At 40.4% G+C, this 21,244-nt stretch overlaps 2 protein-coding genes across 2 annotated transcripts; one reads left to right on the forward strand and one right to left on the reverse strand.

Moving 5' to 3' along the window:
• The first annotated feature begins 975 nt into the window (after nucleotides 1-975).
• On the forward strand, nucleotides 976-12,937 carry LOC143570043 (NAD kinase 2, chloroplastic-like). The gene is made up of 7 exons (XM_077055802.1): nucleotides 976-1,372; nucleotides 8,960-10,654; nucleotides 10,728-10,849; nucleotides 11,628-11,769; nucleotides 11,843-12,067; nucleotides 12,154-12,228; nucleotides 12,544-12,937. Exons 1-7 carry the CDS (start codon nucleotides 1,178-1,180, stop codon nucleotides 12,679-12,681), a joined length of 2,592 nt encoding a protein of 863 aa, XP_076911917.1. The 5' UTR covers nucleotides 976-1,177; the 3' UTR covers nucleotides 12,682-12,937.
• Nucleotides 12,938-13,809: 872 nt separating this feature from the next.
• LOC143570044 (cycloartenol Synthase-like) lies at nucleotides 13,810-18,317 on the reverse strand. The gene is made up of 18 exons (XM_077055803.1): nucleotides 18,120-18,317; nucleotides 17,850-18,026; nucleotides 17,657-17,746; nucleotides 17,389-17,583; nucleotides 17,215-17,299; nucleotides 16,891-17,057; nucleotides 16,402-16,590; nucleotides 16,220-16,333; nucleotides 16,025-16,147; nucleotides 15,831-15,953; nucleotides 15,660-15,758; nucleotides 15,461-15,517; nucleotides 15,330-15,376; nucleotides 15,095-15,238; nucleotides 14,807-14,984; nucleotides 14,662-14,742; nucleotides 14,144-14,227; nucleotides 13,810-14,026 (listed from the first exon to the last, which is right to left on the reverse strand). The coding sequence occupies exons 1-18, from the start codon at nucleotides 18,315-18,317 to the stop codon at nucleotides 13,850-13,852; spliced, it is 2,328 nt and encodes a 775-aa protein (XP_076911918.1). The 3' UTR covers nucleotides 13,810-13,849.
• Between the last annotated feature and the right edge of the window lie 2,927 nt (nucleotides 18,318-21,244).

Consider the following 21,244-nt stretch of genomic DNA (forward strand, 5'->3'; position numbering starts at 1 on the left):
TTTAACTAAGAAAATACTTTTCACTAAGCACCATTATAACCTTGTTATGTGAACATCTAGGGAGTTAGGAGTATGTATGTGGAAAGCTTGGTTACATCATACGTCTTGTCATGTGAATGTTACACTTCCTTTGAAATAACTCTATATAGCTGTGTACATAGCTATTGTATGATTAAATTACATAGTTAATGTGATTTAGTATGTTGGTGTATTACTAGATTACATGAGAGTTTACGTGGTATTCGCATGTTATTGAATCACATAGGAGGTTTTGTGATTTTAGTATGTTTGGGGGTTATTCGATCACATGGGACTTTACATGCTATTGGCCATTTCTGAGACTCAGGTGTCCTGAGCAAGAACTACAAAATGGGCCCTTATATACAGTATAATCATTTTCCTCATATATCGATGATAATTGTGAGAATAAACAAAACAAAGTTACCATAATTGTTTGAATTGTGGAAATGGCCATTCGATAAAAATTCAAATTTGAAATAGAGAACTTTTTAATTAGACAACATAAACACATGTTGCTTTGACAATGATATATAAAAGTATAAAACTGGCACATAACCACAAAGTAATCTCCTTTTTTTTCGGTTATTATATCTTTAAAGCACCACTTAAAAATGTATATATGTTTTCATTAAAAATATACCTTTAGAATATATAAAAATGATTAACACCCTATACATATGCATTTAAAAATAAATAAATGTTTCAGGTTTAGCTATGAGATTTTCTCATTTATGATGAGTTTTCTCTTGAGGGGATTCCATGTTAGGGCTGATGTACGAGTTTTCATTCAAAGACGTACCAGCCTAGTACCCCAAGGTTTTGTACTTAGAGAAAGACAATAATCGGATGAACAATTGTCCCGTCAGTGATTCATGTTAAAGAACAAATTCATTTAAACATGTGAAATAATATGGTAACTATGTTTTAGTTATTTGTGGCAGCCATAGGAGATATGTTGAAACTTGTCTGGCTTCCCCTTGTCCACTTGTCAGCATCAAAACAGGAGAACATCAGAAATGGAGATAACTGAAAAATCCACGAATCATGAAAATGTCAAAAAATCACAACATAACAACAAAACAAAATACTTGTTATTATCCACACTTCCTAATTTTCTCAATCCACACACACACATCTCCCATTTCTATGGTGTGGCATGTCGTCATGCCACTCGCTCATCGTCGACATGACTACTGCTTCCATTCTACGCACATTAACCCCCATACCACATCACCTTCAACGATCCATTAGTTTCATTGCCAGGTCTGTACGACGTCGTATCACTGTCGTTGCTGCTGCCGGTGCCGAGCTTTCTAATCCCTTCTCCATCAACATTGGCTTGGATTCTCAGGTGCCACTTTTACCTAATTTTATTAACCATTAATAATAATATTAATTCAGGTCGATTTAGGTTATGTTTTATCTCTGTGTCGTTTAGATACAACATATGGTGATGTTAAAGTGTATTTTTGACCCGAGGTCTATTGAGGCTTGGGTTAAACTTTTGTTGTTGCCTCGTTGCACGTTACGTGTTGTCAAACCGGCTACTAGGCAAGAACGAAGGTCCGGTAACTGGAAATCGCTTCAATATAGCTCCATTATGCGGGCTTTGGCTGTTTGGAAAGATGGGGCAGGTTTAGAAGAGTTGGTGCTACCGCTCCTTGAACTTCCAGTGATGTGGGATTGCCAACATAAAGAAGAGAGAGGGGGCAATATCAAGCAGTGCCTCCGGAAGGTAGCGGACGGCCATTACACAGCGGAGATCAAAGTCCTGTGTTCATCCGGGGTCGCGCCTGCCGGGGGGATACTTTGAGAGCATTGATTGATAAACATCCTGTGGTGGACCCTCCGACCATGCCCTCCGTCGTGCCATCGGAACCAACCTTGCAGGTGGACGGTGATTGTGTGTTGGAATGTATTAAAACCTTCCCGAAAGGTACATCTTGTGGGAGAGATGGTTTGCGGGCCCAACATATTTTAGACGCTTTCTGTGGCCAGGGGTCTCCGACCGCCTCCAGGCTCTTAAAGGCCATCACTGATGTTGTCAACTTATGGCTTGGGGGGCTTTGTCCAAAAGTTCCAGCGGAGTTCATTGCTTCGGCACTGTTGACCCCCCTGTTGAAGCCTGACAATGGAATTAGACCCATCGCAGTGGGGGCCATTTGGAGAAGATTGGTTTCGAAAGTCGCTATGAGTAAAATAGGGAAAAAGGTTGCTGCTTATCTAGGGGATTTCCAATTCGGAGTTGGGATCCCTAATGGGGCAGAAGCGGTATTGTATAGTGCTAACAGATTTTTGAGCGCGTTTCATTCTGACGGGTCCCTGGCTATGCTCACTGTTGATTTTTCTAACGCCTTCAACGAGGTGGATCGGACGACCCTTCTCAGGGAAGTTAGCTGCATATGTCCATCCATCTTCCCATGGGTCCAATTTTTATATGCCCGCCCCGCCCGTTTATATGTGGGGGATACTCATATAGGGGCTTTTACTGGGGTGCAGCAAGGGGACCCCCTTGACCCTCTTCTTTTTGCGTTGGTCCTTCATCCGATCATCCTTAGGGTGCAGGGGACCTGTCCCTTGCCCTTCCATGCTTGGTATTTAGATGATGGCACTATTATTGGTAAGGCTGAGGAGGTCGCTAGAGCGTTGGGCATTATTCGCTCAGAGGGGGCGTCTCTAGGGCTTAGGCTTAATATTCAAAAAATAGAGGTTTTTTGGCCGTCATGTGATGATTCGAAGAAAGTGTCGGGTTTATTCCCTGGAGAGATTAGCAGCCCTGCGATGGGAGTTAAACTCTTGGGGGGAGCGGTTAGTCGGGATGCAGGGTTTATTCGGTCTTTGGCAACTAAAAGAGCTTTGAGGGCGGTTGAACTTATGAAACGCCTGCCGGACCTGAGGGACCCCCAAAGTGAGCTCCTTTTGTTACGCTCGTGCATGGGGGTTGCTAAGTTAGTGTTTGGGCTCCGGACTTGTCAACCTGAACATGTCAAAGTGGCTGTGTCTATCTTTGATGCGGGTCTGCGGGGGGCAATTGAAGATATTGTTGTGTGTGGAGGACCGCATTTTGGGGACCTCCAGTGGAGGTTGGCTTCCTTCCCTATGCGTTGTGGAGGCTTAGGAATTTTCTCGGCTGAGGATGTCTCCGCATATGCATTTGTGGCTTCCAGGTCTCAGTCGTGGAAATTGCAAGACCACGTCCTGCGAAACGCTGGTGTTACGGGGGTAGATCCTGACTACTCTTTTGCACTTGGTAATATTGGAACAACTCTCCCAAACCTTGATATAGGCGGTTTTACTGATAAGGAGACCGCCCCCAAGAAACCTCAACAAACCTTGGCGAGTGCTCTTTATGGTAAACACGTACATGATTTGGAGGAGCGATTCGATATGACCCCGAGACAAAAGGCAGTTTTAGCTTGTCTCAAGGGGGCTCATGCCCAGGATTTAGGATTTTTTGACTGTTGTGCCCATTGAAGGTCTTGGGCAACGGATGTCGGCAGTTGAATACAGAGCCATCCTTAAATACCGGCTTATGATTCCCCTTTACCCTCCAGATGAATTATGCCCCATTTGTAAAAAAGCTTGTTTGGATAGATTCGGTGAGCATGCCCTCCACTGTAAGGTGTTAATTGTATTTAGTTAGGGTTTTAGCCCATTTGGTTAGATAGAGCCCATGGGCCTTTTATGGGCTGTTAGCTAGGGTTTAGTTGTGTATATATAGGTGTAGTGGCTTATGTATTAGACACACCTTCAAGTAATAAACATTACTTTCCTACAAACCATTTCTTTACATGGTATCAGAGCTACGGCTCTCGATCCAAACCCTAGCCGCGATCTGACCCGAACCTGAGTCTGACCGGCCGTCACCAGCAGCCTTCAGATCTGAAACAAGCTCCTGCCTTGTTGTTCTGTCCGAGCACTGTTCACGCGAGCACTGTTCACCGGTACTGTTCATCGCCGGAAACACTGTTCAAGCCGGAAAACACTGTTCACTGCCGGATTCGAACCAGCGACCTAAGAATAACGTTGAGTTGAAACCCACTACAGTCCTGTTCCTGCCCTCCACCCGCACTTGTTACTGTTTAAGCCACTACATAACGTTGAGTTGAAACCCACTACGACGAGTAACTGTTTAAGCCGGAATCTGTTCCTGCCCTCCACCCGCACTTGTTACTGTTCACAGTCAATTTTCAGTTTCGTGTATCACTATGGGCGAAAATACATACATGTATACATTTACTAAAGAGGAGCATGATCTTATTCAACGGTTTCTTACCTCCCAGTTGCCTCATCCTCAAACCAGCTCGGCACATTCAGGTAAACCTTCTAGCCTTGACTTATCATGGGTGATTGATTCTGGAGCCACACATCACATGACTGGGAATCGGGGTATTTTTTCTAGTCTTCAAAATGTTTCCCATGCACCAGTACGTCTTGCCGATGGATCTTCATGTCCCGTTCTCGGCATAGGATCCATCAGTAACTCGGAAAACCTAAAACTGTCTTCTATCCTATTTGTTCCTAAATTTCCTACCAGTCTTTGTTCAGTGAGTCAGATTACCAAACAAAACAACTGTTCTGTGACCTTTTACCCAACTCACTGCGTTTTTCATGAACTAGGAACAAATCGGGTAATTGGTACTGGTTTTGAATCAGGAGGTCTCTATCGTATATCCCCGTTTTCGCATCCTGTAGCAAACTTATGTGATTCCGCTGTCAGGGAGGCTCATTGTCGGTTAGGTCATCCCTCTACAGCAGTTCTGAGGCAAATGCGACCAGATTTACCACTTTCGTCTTTTAATTTTCATTGTGAGTCGTGTCAACTTGGTAAACATACCAGGCGTCCCTATCCCCCTAGGGTGCCCAATCGAGTCAGTTCTTGTTTTGAACTGTTGCATTCTGATGTATGGGGTCCTTGCCCTATCAAATCTACGTTGGGTTTTGAATATTTTATTACCTTTATTGATGACTATTCTCGCACTACTTGGGTTTATTTATTGAAATCTCGTAGTGAGGTATTTTCCATATTTCGAGAATTTAATGCTTATGTTCAAAACCAATTTAACACCACCATTAAAACTTTACGATCTGATAATGCTAAAGAATATTTTTCCACCGACTTTTCTTCATACTTAAAAACCAACGGCATTATTCATGAATCATCGTGTGCTTATACATCTCAACAAAATGGTGTGTCCGAACGCAAAAATCGTCACATATTGGATGTTGCTCGCACAATCATGATCCAATCACGTGTTCCTCATCGTTTTTGGGGAGATGCCGTTCTCACTGCCACATATCTGATTAACCGCATGCCCTCAACCGTTCTTCATGGTAAAACACCGTTTTCTATACTATTTCCCAACGATGATCCATTTCCTCTCGCACCTAAAGTATTTTGTTGTGTCGCCTATGTTCATGACCATAGTCCAAAAACCATCAAACTTGATCCTCGAGCCATTCGTTGTGTCTTTCTTGGTTACTCACGGGTTCAAAAAGGGTATCGATGCTATAGCCCATCACTTCACCGATACTTTACCAGTGCCGATGTCACTTTTCACGAGTCTCCTTACTTTCCCGAGTGTTCCACTCCTGTTTCTGACCCGTTTCCCGACCTCGATATACCCACATCTCCCTTCATCCCCACCATTCCTGTGTCAATTCCTTTTACCGATCCAATCTCTACTGATTCTGACCCACCGACAGAATCTCCGCCACTGCTTTTCACATATGCTAGGCGGGGTAGGGGTCAAACATCAGCGACTCTTGATTCACAACCTGGCCACGACCCCGAAATACCCTCCGACACTCCGCCTACATCTGAGCAATCCACACCTCTCACTACTACATCGTTACCCGATCCACCAACCTCTGACACACCTGTTTATGATCCTCCTGGTGCCCCACTTCCCGATATACCTATTTCCTTTCGCAAGGAACCCCGGACATGTACTCGTTACCCAATTCAGGACTATGTTGCCTACACCCACCTATCTCCTGAATCTCATGCGTACACCACTACCCTTGATTCCTACCCGATTCCCAAAAATGTGACGAGCGCTCTCGCTCACCCAGGATGGAGACAGGCTATGGAAGATGAAATCGGGGCTCTAAAGTCCAATCATACATGGGATCTTGAAACACTTCCTAAAGGGAAGCGTATTGTTGGCTGTCGTTGGGTGTTTACGGTTAAACTACACCCGGATGGCTCCCTACACCGCTTAAAGGCTCGGTTGGTTGCAAAAGGGTATTCTCAGGCATATGGCATTGATTACGATGAAACTTTCTCTCCGGTTGCTAAAATGCCATCTGTCCGTATTTGCATTGCTCTTGCTGCCATTAATCATTGGCCGCTCCACCAGCTTGATGTCAAGAACGCCTTTCTTAATGGTGTTCTTGAGGAGGAGGTATATATGGAGCAGCCCCCAGGGTTCGTCGTTGAGGAGGAGGCCTCGAAAGTTTGTAGACTACGTCGTTCTCTATATGGTCTTAAACAGTCTCCCAGAGCATGGTTTGGTCGATTCTCTAGTGTTATGGGACAGTTTGGGATGACGCGGAGTGCCTACGATCACTCTGTCTTCTTTAGACACCAGAAAGGGAAGAGGATTATCGTAGTTGTTTATGTGGATGACATTATAATCACAGGTGATGACGAGGTCGGGATTTCCGAACTCAAGCAGTTTCTTCAGTCTCAGTTTCAGGTAAGCGACTTAGGTCGACTGAGGTATTTCCTTGGCATAGAAGTATCCCGCTCTCCACAAGGAATACTTCTCTCCCAACGAAAGTATGTTCTTGATATGTTAACTGAATGTGGCTTACTGGGTTGTAAACCTGTTGATACACCAATGCTTCCTACAAAGAAACTCCTCCCAAAGGAAGGAGATCCAATGAAAGATCCTGAGCGATACAGACGGCTGGTTGGTAAACTTAATTATTTAACCGTCACACGACCGGATATCTCCTTTACTGTCAGTGTTCTGAGCCAATTTATGGCTACACCATACACCGGTCACTGGGATGCTGCCCTTCGTGTCTTAAGATATCTTAAGACCTCACCTGGCTTGGGCATATTATACTCTGATCAGGGTCATTGTCGTGTAGGTGCCTTCACGGAAGAAGGAGATGGTCGAATATCAGGGTTCTCAGATGCAGATTGGGCAGGTTGTCCAATTTCTCGACGATCTACCACCGGATATTGTGTGTTTGTTGGGGGAAACCTTGTATCATGGAAGAGTAAGAAGCAACACACGGTCTCCCGGTCGAGTGCCGAATCAGAATATAGAGCCATGGCAGATGTAACATCAGAGATGACATGGGTTCGTCGTCTTCTCAGAGAGCTCGGGGTTGTTTCTAATGACTTGATGAGGCTATACTGTGATAATCAGTCAGCTATTCACATAGCCAAGAATCAAGTATTTCATGAGAGGACAAAACATATTGAAGTCGACTGCCACCTTATCAGAGATCAGGTAGTAGGCACACAAATTGATCCTCCTTCCATTCAACCAGTTCATGTGAAGACAAATTTTCAGCTAGCAGACATTCTAACTAAACCGCTCCGGAAAGCTCAGATAGATTTTATTTGTAACAAGTTGGGCATGATTAACATCTATGCTCCAACTTGAGGAGGAGTGTTAATTGTATTTAGTTAGGGTTTAGCCCATTTGGTTAGATAGAGCCCATGGGCCTTTTATGGGCTGTTAGCTAGGGTTTAGTTGTGTATATATAGGTGTAGTGGCAGAGCCATCCTTAAATACCGGCTTATGATTCCCCTTTACCCTCCAGATGAATTATGCCCCATTTGTAAAAAAGCTTGTTTGGATAGATTCGGTGAGCATGCCCTCCACTGTAAGGAATTGCCGGGATTCAAGTATCGTTATGACTGGGTTAGAGATGTGTTATGGGATGTGCTTAGACGTGCCGGGATCTCAGCCAAGAAAGAGGCACCTGTTAACTTTTTGACTGATCCGCGTGAGGGAAGATCTACCCTGCGTCCTGCGGATGTTCTTGTGGTTGGCTGGGCAGGGGTTAAGCATGTGTGTGTTGACCTCACTGGGGTGTCCCCGTTGGTGGGGCTGAGAGAAAGTGGCTTCGTACCGGGACATGCGGTTTTGAGAGCGGAGTCTAGGAAGGTTGCTAAGCATGAGACATTGTGTTTGGAGAATCAGCACATGTTCATTCCATTTGCCTTCGACACTTTTGGATCCCTAGCTCCTGAGGCGGTTCGCTTCTTGGAGCGGGTGCAGAAGGTGGTCACAGTGACTCGCAGAGCCCGAGGAACCAAGGATTTATATTTAGTAGAATAGGCTTTGCGATTCAAAAGGGGATAGCGGCGCAGCTTGTTGCTCGCTTACCCATTATCCAGATGTAGTTCGGTTTGTGTTATATATAAAAGGATCAATATTTTCTCAATTGAAATAATATGATTTTTATAATCATACTTTGACACACTGAGTAACCTTAAAAGGCAAGACACACACACAGCTATTTGCTGTTTAGATTATTAGACGGCTCGATTTAGGTTGTGTGTTATATGTCTTAGATCAAATGGATTAAAATAATATTGTTTAAAAAGACACAGTCAAATTATTTTAATGGAATAATATGATTTCTATAATCACACTTGACGCACTGATGTCTATAATCTTAAAGGCAAAAAACACACACACATACACACACAGCTATTTGCTGCTTAGGTCATTAGACGGGCTGATTTAGTTTGTGTTATCTCTTAGATCAGACGGATTAATATAATACTGCTTAAAAAGACACACACAAATTATTCTATTGGATTGATATGATTATTACAGTCATATTTGACACGCAAATTAGCTATAAAAACCGTGACATGTTAATCCAACCTGACCCGTTACAATCGGCACCAAAAATGACTAAACTACCCTTGACTAACATTAACACTTTGTTTGTAATTTTTTAGACGTACCAATCCCACAATTTGACACAACTGCCTTGGGTGGGCCCGCTTCCAGGAGACATAGCCGAAGTCGAAGCGTACTGTAGAATTTTCAGAGCTGCTGAAAGCCTGCACAATGCATTAATGGACACATTATGCAATCCACTTACAGGCGAATGCAGTGTTTCGTATGCTTTCCCATCAGAAGATAAACCATTACTTGAAGACAAGATAGTATCTGTTCTCGGTTGCATGATCTGCATGCTGAATAAAGGCCGTGAAGATCTGTTATCCGGCAGATCGTCGGTCATGAAATCATTTAATGTCACAGATGTAGATACGATGGAAGATAACCTTCCACCACTAGCTATTTTCAGACGTGAAATGAAACGGTATTGTGAAAGTTTACACATTGCTCTTGAAATCTTTTTGACTCCGGATGATTCAAGAAGCCGAGTCGTTTGGAGGAAGCTTCAACGGTTGAAAAACGTTTGTTATGACTCGGGTCTTCCCCGTGGAGATGACTACCCGCCTCAATCGTTGTTTGCTAACTGGAATCCAGTTTATTTATCTACTTCAAAAGAAGATATTGAACCGAGTGATTCTGAAGTTGCATTTTGGAGAGGTAGTCAGTTGACTGAGGAAAGTTTAAAGTGGTTGGTTGATAATGGGTTTAAAACGGTTGTTGATCTTCGAGCAGAGACCGTGAATGATGTGTTTTATGAAAGCGCATTGCAAGATGCGGTTTCGTCTGGGAAGATTGACCTGGTCAAGCTTCCGGTTGAGGTGGGGACTGCACCGTCAACCGAGCAGGTTGAGATATTTTCAACCTTGGTTACCGACTCGATGAAGAAACCGATTTATCTTCATAGTAAAGAAGGCGTTTGGAGAACGTCTGCAATGGTTTCTAGATGGAGACAATACATGTCTCGGTTCAGTTCACCGAGTAACAATAAAATTTCAGAAAAGAAGCCACAAATTTCATCAGTAGTGATGGAAGAAGATAATGAAGAATCTTTAACCACAAGTAACGAATATAAAAGCAGTAACGGGGCTTATACTGAACCGTTGAATAATATTTATGATGATCAAGATTTCAGTGTTAATCCTATTAAATCCCAGTTACCACCCTGCAATGTTTTCTCCAGAAAAGAAATGTCCGTGTTTTCTAATAATAAAACACGTTCCCCTTCGACATATTTCACTTTCGAACGCAAAAGATTGGAGAAACAAATGAAATCAAGCAAGACACTTAATTACAACGGGTCGGTTTTCAGCATCAACAATCATGAGTCAAGTTATTCAACATATGGTTCAGCAAGCAATGGAAGTTTAAGCTTATCTAATATCATTGGACACAGTGCCAATCGTGATCATGCAAATTCCAGTTTGACAGAATTTAATGATGCAGACAGGCACGCGAAAGGTGTCACACAAATGGATAGTTTACAGGGCTTAACCAATGAAGATGGGGACTCGGTTGAGGGAAACATGTGTGCTTCAACAACCGGTGTTGTGAGGGTGCAATCAAGAAAGAAAGCAGAGATGTTTTTAGTGAGAACAGATGGATTTTCTTGTACTAGAGAGAAAGTAACTGAATCTTCATTGGCTTTCACTCATCCTAGTACACAACAGCAGATGCTGATGTGGAAATCATCACCGAAAACTGTGTTACTGTTAAAGAAGCTCGGTGAAGAGTTAATGGAACAAGCTAAAGAGGTATATTTGATTTTTTTTTTGAAAGGTGAACTTTATAATATCAATCCTAAGAATGCTATCGACTGAAACACAGGTTGCCTCTTTCTTGTATCACCAAGAGAATATGAATGTTCTTGTGGAACCCGAGGTTCATGATGTTTTTGCAAGAATACCCGGGTTCGGGTTTGTACAGACCTTTTACAGTCAAGATACTAGGTATATATAATTTTTCATCATATAAATTAGATATGGCAATTTTGAGCCACCTACTTCTAACGGGTCGATTTGTGCTAAGTTTCTCTCTAACTGGTAAAAGCAACACAGGGTTGTAAATGAGCAGAGCTGAGCCGGCTTGGGCTCGGCTTGCTTACAACCTGAGCTGGGCTTGGGTTGTTTATCTTAATGAGCTGAAATGTTGAGCTTGGGCTTGGCTCGTAAAAAGCTCAAGCCGGCTCGTGGCTTGTCGAGCGAGCTCATTTATTTTCTTAAAACTAATTTCATATATTTTGTTTCACACATATTGATATGTGTTTGTGTGTCTATATATATAAAAGAAAAAGGTATTTATGGGTTATACTTTTGAACCCGAGGTCCAGGATGTTTTTGCAAGAATACCAGTCTTCGGGTTTGTACAGACCTTCTACATTTAAGATACTAGGTATTTTCATCATATAATTAGAGATGGCCATTTCAAACAAGTGAAATTCAAGAGAGCAGTGAGCTTTTTAAACAATTCTAATGTAACAAAAGTTAGCTAAAAGGAAAGCATGTAAAGTTTCCAAAAGTGTATTTTTAATACATTAAACCTTCTAAATCATGAAAATAACATAAAATTTTCAATTATATTATAATAATTTAGGTAGAAAACTTAACATTTTGGGCAAAAAGTGTTCCAGCCTTCCGGGTCAATTCAACCTGACGTGACCTGTATATAAACTATCTCGTTTTGAACTGAACCCGTAGCCTGACCTGCCATTTCATCACCTTTATATAGTGATCTTCATGAGAGGGTAGATCTGATTGCATGTTTGGGTGGAGACGGTGTTATTCTACACGCTTCAAACTTGTTTCGGGGTGCAGTCCCCCCTGTTGTATCATTCAATCTTGGATCTCTTGGTTTTCTCACTTCTCATGCTGTAAGCATCTTGTTCAACTTAATGCAACTAAAAAGACCATTTTTTTATATGTTAATAGATTTATGTGGTACAGTTTGAAGACTATAACCAAGATCTGAAACGGGTCATTCATGGAAATAACACATTAGAAGGAGTTTATATAACTCTTAGAATGCGTCTTCGTTGTGAGATATTTAGAGACGGGAAAGCAATGCCCGGAAAAGTGTTTGATGTTTTGAACGAGGTTGTGGTTGACCGTGGTTCCAACCCGTATCTTTCTAAAATTGAGTGCTATGAACATGACCGTCTTATTACCAAGGTGAGTTGTTGAATCATGGTCTGATGATCTGTCATCTACCACGTCATCTCCGGTCCGTTTGACCTATAATATATTTGACCGAATAGGTACAAGGCGATGGAGTCATAGTAGCAACACCTACAGGGAGTACAGCTTACTCTACAGCCGCAGGTGGTTCCATGGTATGCTAAAACAGATATTGTTTGGTCGTTTTATTTATTTTTTTGGAGTACATCATGCTTTTGGTCCATGTGATATGGTATGTTTAACTCCTTCAGTCCAAAAAGGAATCTTTTAACATATCATGGCTTAGAGTTTAAATTTTATAACTTTTTCACTCCAAAAAGAGTTATAAAATTTAAACCTCAGGCCATGATATGCTGAAAGATTTTCTTTTTGGACTTTAAGGGTTAGACATGCCAAACCATAGGGTCCAAAAGCGTAATTTACTCTTTATATATTTATGTATTTATTTATTTATTTTTGTTTGAATGCAGGTTCATCCAAATGTTCCGTGCATGCTTTTTACACCGATTTGTCCGCATTCGCTCTCATTTAGGCCCGTTATACTTCCTGATTCTGCGCGTCTTGAATTAAAGGCCAGTCAACTCTCACACGGTTTGACTTTATTATAAAAGATTGGGAATATGACATTTTGGTTGTTTTAATGGCAGATACCGGAGGATGCTCGAAGTAATGCTTGGGTGTCATTTGATGGGAAAAGAAGGCAGCAGCTATCGAGAGGAGACTCGGTGCGTATATGCATGAGTCAGCATCCGCTTCCAACGGTCAACAAGTTTGACCAAACGGGTGATTGGTTTCGCAGTTTGATTCGTTGCCTGAATTGGAACGAAAGGCTAGATCAGAAGGCCCTATGATTCCATTCAGAATATTTTTTTTACCAAATTGCTTGTAAATGTAGTGTACATATTATACAGGTCAGTCAACACAAATATAGATGGAGTTTAGAATTTATACTGTACACGATGTAAGTGATTATAAATGTATAACCGTTACTGTATACATGCCTTATTCAGAAAGAATAATGCTCATTTAAGTAGATGTACACAAATGTGCCTGAACACAGAGTGATAGCAAATGGTTTAAGATAAGGGTGAATTTCTAACTAGCCATGAATTTAACACGAAATTCACGGGTCTTGGTTAATCTAAATGGGTTCGGGACCTTGGGGTAAACTTCGTGTCAAACCCACAAACTTCATGTTTCTTTTTCTTTTTTTTTTATCATTTTTTAAATGTGTTTCTGTTATGCCTTAAATTTACAAGCTAAAAAAGAGACGGTATTTGTTTCATACACATTTGTATTTTGGTTATAAATCTAAGGTATTAATCTGCAAAAAATAAAACAAATTAAATTAAGTTAAACGATCATCAGGTGTTGACACAATCATCAGGTTCGTGAAAAATTTTTGTCCGATTCGACTCGTCAACCCAAGAACATGACCCGTTCAACAACTATAGCATGATATGTAAGATTCTTGTCTTCTCATAACCTTTCCCAGTGACCATTTTAGGACCAAGCTATATTTAATCATTTGTTTGAATGTTTTTCCTGTTTTTCTGTTAATGTGAAATGGCTATTTTTCTTTTGCAACTACTACGTAATACCTAGTATTTCTTAAAGGCAGAAAGCTAGTTTTCAGTTAAGAATGCGTATATAATTATCTATATTTAAGAAAACAAAAACAAAATATAGAAGCAATTATTTGATACAGAAATCTCAGTTTTAGTTTTTTACAGAACCACCAGTTCAGTTGCTTAAAAGTTAAAATGCTGACAGGTTTCACAAAAGGAGAGTATTTAAAACCTCCTTTACTCTAAAAGATTTAAATCTAAGATTAACTTGTGACCATCCCTGAAGTACTCGACAGCGGTATTCACCCAACGCCCAAATGGGGAAAATGTTTCTGTATGCAGCATATGTGATCATGCAGTTCCTGTTGAAGACCCCCATGATCTCCTACATTATTTTTTGGAGAGAATTAAATACAGCAAGTATTGAACATAGTCACAGTAAGTATTGTGTTCTCTTAAACATAGCGTCTAGCAAAATGAAAATGCCACAGGACTGATTTACCTGTTGCGGGAAATCTCCATTTTCCATCTGAGAGTTAATCAGCACTCGTGCTGCAGCGTGTAACGGCGTCGGATCTCTTTTGGCCTGAAAAAAGTTGGAGTTTGTTAAAACGGGTTGGCTTTATAAAACACATATAACTTTTATTCCAGTTTTGTACGGGTTGTTGTGTTAATTAACCTATTTAAGAAAGGGTCATGCTATTGGTATTTGGTATACCACCTCAACAGTGTACACCAAGCCCCTTGTCACGCCATGCGGGTTGTGTGATGGCGAAAAATTGTCACACTGAGAGTATGACTTTGTCAGGGACACATCAATTAATTCTGTGCCAGTCAAAAAGTCACATGTGTTGTATGATTTACCCCTCATACGACCCGTATGACAATTTTTCACCATATCTTACGACTTGTATGGCATTTCAGTGGCGTCTAACTAGTTTGCCATTGGTGTTTGTTTAGTTGTTCCCTGATGAATAACATGTGATGACTGATGATTGGCACTTGACTCGGGATGCATACCTGGTCAGCATCAACGAGAGCCATCAAAGCGCACGCTGTATTTGCCACATGAGAGCGATTTCCTTCAATATTGGTATACACCTATATAGAAAACATCAACAAACGAGAAACAATCGAACATAAATTTTGAAATTCCAATGTTGACCTTGGTCTGATTAGAGAGGTAGCTCTCTCCCCATCCGCCCGACGCAAGCTGTTTCGACAACAAAAAGTCACAAGCCTTCCGAATGCTTGCACAGTTGGAAAAATTCTTTCCAGCAGCCACTAACCCTTTGACTCCAAACCATGTCCCATGAGTGTAGCAAACTGCCCATGAGCCATACCTAGTGAAAATATAACAAAATGTTTTTAAGTTTCCAACAAACAAACACGGTAAACTCTCACCCATAGCTAAAGCTACCGGTAGGGTTTGAGGAGGGTACAATAAACAAACCATGAACCATCTGCTTCTTGGATTGATTCAATAAACGCAACAGCCTTATCGATACAACGTTGTACTTCTTCTCTCCTGTGGCCAGGGTACAACCTTTTAAATGCCACCAAAGCTTGAATTGCAGGTGAAGTACACTCCACGTCTCTGAAAGATCATACACGTAGGTAGATACGCATCAACATCCGTATATTTTTAAAAAATAAAATAAAAAAGAAAAGAGGCCTTGATATCTTACGGGTGTTCGATAATAATGTTACCAAAAGTTTCAGCAGGATTTAACAACTGAAAGTCAGATTACGAATATAAAGGAGCATTAAAACTATGCTGTGAGGATACTTTATACGATTACAGCCAAACATTCAATACCTCTAACCATCCGTAAGATCTTGTTAGTTCATATGTTGCAAAACCACCATTAGGATTCTGCAATGATCATATGTCAGTCAGACATTTAGCACTCTTGCAAACTGTAAAAGTAATGGACTACATTTTAACTGAATTTTGTGTAATTACAGTGGACCGAGGGGGAAACAAACACTAGAGAAACCTAATTAAGAAGAATAACCTGTAAGGATAGAATGACATTGACGGCATCATACAACTGTTTTGCATCCAACGGCTGACCAACAATTTCTGACGGCAACATTGAGAGCAAAAGTACAGCCTAACAGAAAGCAAATAAGCATGTGTTTAGTTAACAAACTGATCACAGCTTGAATTTATGATAAATACATACCTTTAGCCCTTGTGCAGTACAATCTGAAATGGGCCATCCATTGTCTGCGGTTGAAAAAGGCCAGCCACCTTTTGAAATATGACGATACCAATAATCAAGATCGCCATAACTGTTATCCAATACCTTCATATAAAAGAAAGAAACAATTAAAAAGAAGCAAACACAACTAAAAGCTTATAATCAGTGAGTTTCACCTGTGACTTCTTTATAAAGACGTGTGCTTTCTTCAGCGTCGAGCTAAATTCATCGATGAGATTAGTAGAAATAATTGCTTGAACAGCAAGTGAAGTATCCCATACTTGACTACCATTATAACCCTGCAAAGTCAACCGGATCGAGATCAAGAGTAAAAACAAGCTAGCAACATATTTACAGAATGTGATCAAGACCTGCATTTTCATGCCATCTTCCGCAAGCCACAGATAATCAGGTATTCGTGGGAGGTGTAACTTGAAAGCCTCTGAGTTCGGGTCTTCAACCCAACAGCAAAGCATATTTAACATCTGAATAAAACATGTAGGTTTAAAATCAGAATCCTTTGAACATATAATAATAACCGCAAGTTATTTACCTTGTTTACTGGCCCTATGCAAATATAGCGAGTATTGTGATCCTCGTAATGAATATGTTCCATAACGGTGCAAAGAGCCTTCTCTCTCAACTTCTTCCCGGGCCATCTCATGAGTACGGGCTCCACAATCTTGTTAAGAGTTGCCCAAACTATGTCCTGGATGTATGGGTGTGGGTAGTAGAGATCTTCCTGCAAATAAGATTTGTTATCTTAAAAGTAGTATGATGGAATCAAGTGATTTAAATTTATCCACTAACAGATCCTTGAAGACCACATGGCCGGTGTAAACCACACTTATCGATTGATTCAGGTCGGGTCACATAATAAACAGACAAACGAAATTATATATCAAATACATAATAAAAATACGTCATTCCGACAAAATTGACGTACATTTAAGTAAGTATACAAATCGCATCCAGCAAAATTGATTCAACATCCAAGGCTAGTATGTTTATATCTGGGATGCCTGATGGAACATGTACAAACCTTGGCACAGCGGTTTCGTGCATCATTCCAATCTATATCACGATAGGGAATAGTAAACAACTCCTTTCTCAAGGCTAGAACTGTGGATGTGATAGGTCCAACAAACCTCGTTCCGTATAAGTATGACATAGGAAGGTACACCATTCTACAATGACACCACATCCTACCTGAAATGTTTTTCTAAAAGCTTTGTAAAATAGTATCGAATTAAATTAACTAAGTAATGCGATTACAATGGAGGAGAACTCTCAAAATAGAAAACCAGAAACATAAGTAAGTTATATTTTCATAATTAATAATAACGAAGACAAATCACGTACTCACCAGGATGCACCGGAAGGAAATATGGAAGGATCCACATCTCAGGGGGGATAGGATTATTTCCAGACCACTCAAATACACCAAGTACCTATTATTAACAACATATAAGATCAATAAACATATAGGTAACTTAGATTCAAATAAACAAGATCAACTAAAAGTGAATATTAATTATACCGAGAGCCAGAACTTCCCCCATGAAGTTATGTAAGTGGCGCCACCATGGTCCAAAATCCACTCCCGCCCCCTCTCCATCGCCCCTCCTCCGCCATTCGCCCCTTCGCCAAGCAATCTCAATGTAACATAGTTCAAAGCACTACCAAACATGGTGCTATGACCCTCAATGTGCAGACCCCAACCGCCATCTTTATTCTGCACTGCATGATTACAATCTCAATGACTCTTGAAAACACAATAAAAGGTAAATTATTTAGGAGATACATGCCTGATGATTGTAAATATAACGACGTATCTCTCGTATATGCTCTTTGGATAAAACATCATTCAGTGTGCCAGTAATGGTTAGAGTAAATACCTGAGTACTCATTAAACATTGTCATCAATATGTTGATGAAATAGTTTCTGTAGACAAAATGGGTCGGGTCAAAACGGGCTAGATTGAAGATAAGACTAATTACCAGAGCAGGCAGTAAAAACATAGGGCCTCCAAAGTCTCCAGGCCAATGTCCATCATCTGCCTGAAGGGTTGAATGAAAACCAATAGCTCTTCTTAACACATTTGTTACTATATCCTCTGTGATACCTTCATCATCTTTTACATTCACTTTTGGTGGGAAAACAACATCCTTTGTAAACTAGAGTTTTTCAATAAAAGAAAAAGATAACTGGCAATAACAAAAATGTAACAACAATATTTATAACATATCTAAAACATGTTATAAATGTACCTGAGTGCGCATAAGCAGATCAGAACTGTGTTTCTTTTCAAAGCGATTATCATGGAAGGTCCTTCGGTGTTTCTCAATTTTAGCGAGTTCCTCAGGAGAGCCTAGCGTCGGATCAAACTCCCAGTATTGACGGCCCAGGTGATCGTTTACCGAATGGAGCAATGGACTCCCTCCTTGTGCTATCTGCAGTTTCCACATTATATATATATATTCACTACGATAACTATAAAAAAATTGCAAGAAAAATACAAGATTCCCATGAGAGCTCAATCGCTATATATATAAAGTTATTAATTATTAATATATATGTTGAAGCATGATAACAAATTAATAATTTGCATGCATGCATTTGATTACCGACTGTGGAAGAGAAATTAATAAGGGCTACGTGTGAGACCATGCATTTATTGGTGAGTGTTGGCACATGACCGGTGTCACCACTGTCAGCTGATCATCAACGAGTGTTCTTCTGATCAATTTCTATCTTATCGTCTTTCTTCTTCTTCTTCTTCTAACATTAATTTCTATTTCCTTTTAACGGCTCAGTAACTTATATTAATTTAAATAAAATCCCCTTTATAACCTTTTACTCTTAACCATTCGTATTACATATTAACCAGGTTCAAACGGACGTGAATTCGGTTGGTACTATGGAACCTGCCCGTCTATCTGTAAAAAATGATGGACAGTTTTTTATGTATCAAATCATAGGTATTTCATTGGTTCATAAAAGTAAGCACCAAAGTAATCAAAGATACCGAAACCCCCAAAATGTTGCTAAGAATCATTTTGATGAATCCATTCCAAGACATAAAAGAAAAACTCTAAATAGAGACAAAAAGAATTCTAATTTGCTTGTTCCTGAAAAAATTTTATCGCTGGAGCTGCAGCCGGAATTGGAAAGATATTCAGTTCGTTGATCCATTCAGTAGCACGGAGTCCGTAATTGGATACTAAATTGTTTGGTTATGCCATTTTAGGCTTTGCTCTAACCGAAGCTATTGCCTTGTTTGCTCTTATGATGGCCTTTCTGATCTTATTCGTATTCTGAGATTCGCTACCGTCAGTAGCCTTCCTCCCAAGGCGAGCGAAGTGACGTGAGGCGAGCGTCTGAGTGAGTTGAGTGAGGAAGTGAGGGCCCTGAGGAAGCGGAGGGAGCGAAAGCTGGATCGGGTTTCACTGTTGTGTTGGTTAATGCCCAACCACCTTCAAGAAGGCAAAGAAGTCAACTTCATAACCTTTTCCCTTATCAGTAGCAGCAGTGGACGAATCGAGACAATAAAAATACAGGTAGGAATCTGCTTATCTACTTGCCTTTCAACCTCAGAGCATTCAGTTCAGGTACCGCAGCGGTCGACGACTTGGCTGGGGCGGATCTTATAACCGGGAAGCGTTGGTAGAACTTGTGTGGAAGGAAGACACTGGTAGACCTGTGAGAGCCCCCCATCAAAGGTCGATATCTTACCTTTAAAAGCGGGTATAAGAATTGGAAGTCGGGATATCCCAATCATATGAACTTGCTTGGCGAAGAAGAGGCGGGCGCGCTAGACCCCTCTCTTCTAGCCGAAGTTCTCACGGATTTACAACTTCCGAGTCCAATTATCAGTTGGTACTGGGAGGAAGCCTTCCGTTCTATACTGTTATTACATGGATTCATTTTGTAGCGGAAATAGAGCTCTTTGAAATTGAAAGCGGTTTTCCCTCTTATATCCAAAATAAATAGAATCATGGAATTCTCTCCGAGAGCTGCTGAACTAACGACTCTATTAGAAAGTAGAATTAGCAACTTTTACACGAATTTTCAAGTGGATGAGATTGGTCGAGTGGTCTCAGTTGGAGATGGGATTGCACGTGTTTATGGGTTGAACGAGATTCAAGCTGGGGAAATGGTTGAAATTCCTTGCGGTGTGAAAGGAACACCAAGCAAAACCGGTGGTTTCTTGGTCACGACCAGCTAAAGCTAAAGTTCCATTAAAGAGCGTTTCCACTGGTTAGAACCTCCTCAGGGAATATAAGGTTTTCATGAGGCTGATCTTGAGCCGCCATCCAAGCACGAATACCTTCGTTTAAGAGAATATTTTTGGTGTAGAAAGTCTCAAATTCAGGATCTTCCGCCGCGCGAATTTCTTGAGAAACAAAGTCATAGGCACGTAGGTTCAAGGCCAGACCGACTACTCCAAGAGCACTCATCCATAAACCAGTTTTAACAACACTAAACCCAAAAAAGTAAACGTACAATTGTACCGCGTGGGTTCTGCCAACTGACTACATTTTGGTACTGGAACTAAACCGAAAAGCTAAATTCGTCAACGCCAAATACAAGAAATTAACATATTTAAAATAAAAAAAAAATTAATCACCCACAATGTTATGACAAACCGACGCTAATTCGGTCGGTATTGGGTTACGGCGATGAAACTAAACCACAAAATGATTCGCCAACGCCCAATACAAAAAAATAACATAATTTAAAAACAAAAAACAAAACTTACAGTGAGCCAACGAAAAAACAAACCTCAAGCGTCGCGACGGGGAGCCAATATGAACTCGGTTGGTATTGGTTTTAAATCGTAAACATAACTAAGTAAACCCAAAACGCAACATAATAATAATAATAATAATAATAATAATAATAATAATAATAATAATAATAATAATAATAATAATAATAGAAAAAAACTAAACCATCCGGGTCAACCTAGAGGGTTCATGTGTTGATTTGTTTATTTTGATCGTATTTTTAATGTGTTTATGGTGTGTCATAGTTAAAAGAGAGAACTATTAAATACCCGTTTGTATTTTTGGTTATAAATTTATAAGTATTAATAATTTTAGATGCTGAACAATTTTGTTTGTGTCAACATGAATACACATGTTACGTTTAATTTTTGTGTTGACACAATCATCTCTTCTGTATAAAAATTTCTAGGTTTATGAGGTTTAACCCGTCAATCCATTAACATGACTGTTTAACACATATAGCGTGATTTGTAGGATTCTTCTCTCCTCATAACCTACCGCAATGATGATTTTTGGACCAAGCTATATTTAATGGGATAGGTTAAACGTACCATTCTTCTCTACTTGTCATACCCTCTCTCCTAAACTTTTATTTTCTTTAAGAA

The sequence above is a fragment of the Bidens hawaiensis genome, unplaced genomic scaffold (genome assembly GCF_021521415.1).
Source record: "Bidens hawaiensis isolate Kalapana, Puna unplaced genomic scaffold, B.hawaiensis_p1.1 tig00024818_1, whole genome shotgun sequence".
In the NCBI taxonomy this organism is placed as follows: Eukaryota; Viridiplantae; Streptophyta; class Magnoliopsida; order Asterales; family Asteraceae; genus Bidens; species Bidens hawaiensis.

Excerpts from the sequence above, each read along its gene's own strand:
- LOC143570043 (XM_077055802.1), top strand. The coding sequence starts at position 1,178 with ATGTCGTCATGCCACTCGCTCATCGTCGACATGACTACTGCTTCCATT. Across the intron at positions 1,373-8,959 it reads ACATTGGCTTGGATTCTCAG|ACGTACCAATCCCACAATTT; the intron begins GTGCCACTTTTA and ends GTAATTTTTTAG. Across the intron at positions 12,229-12,543 it reads CAGCCGCAGGTGGTTCCATG|GTTCATCCAAATGTTCCGTG; the intron begins GTATGCTAAAAC and ends GTTTGAATGCAG.
- LOC143570044 (XM_077055803.1), bottom strand. The coding sequence starts at position 18,317 with ATGTGGAAACTGCAGATAGCACAAGGAGGGAGTCCATTGCTCCATTCG. Across the intron at positions 17,584-17,656 it reads GTTATATTTACAATCATCAG|AATAAAGATGGCGGTTGGGG; the intron begins GCATGTATCTCC and ends CATGCAGTGCAG. Across the intron at positions 15,759-15,830 it reads GTACTGCACAAGGGCTAAAG|GCTGTACTTTTGCTCTCAAT; the intron begins GTATGTATTTAT and ends GCTTTCTGTTAG.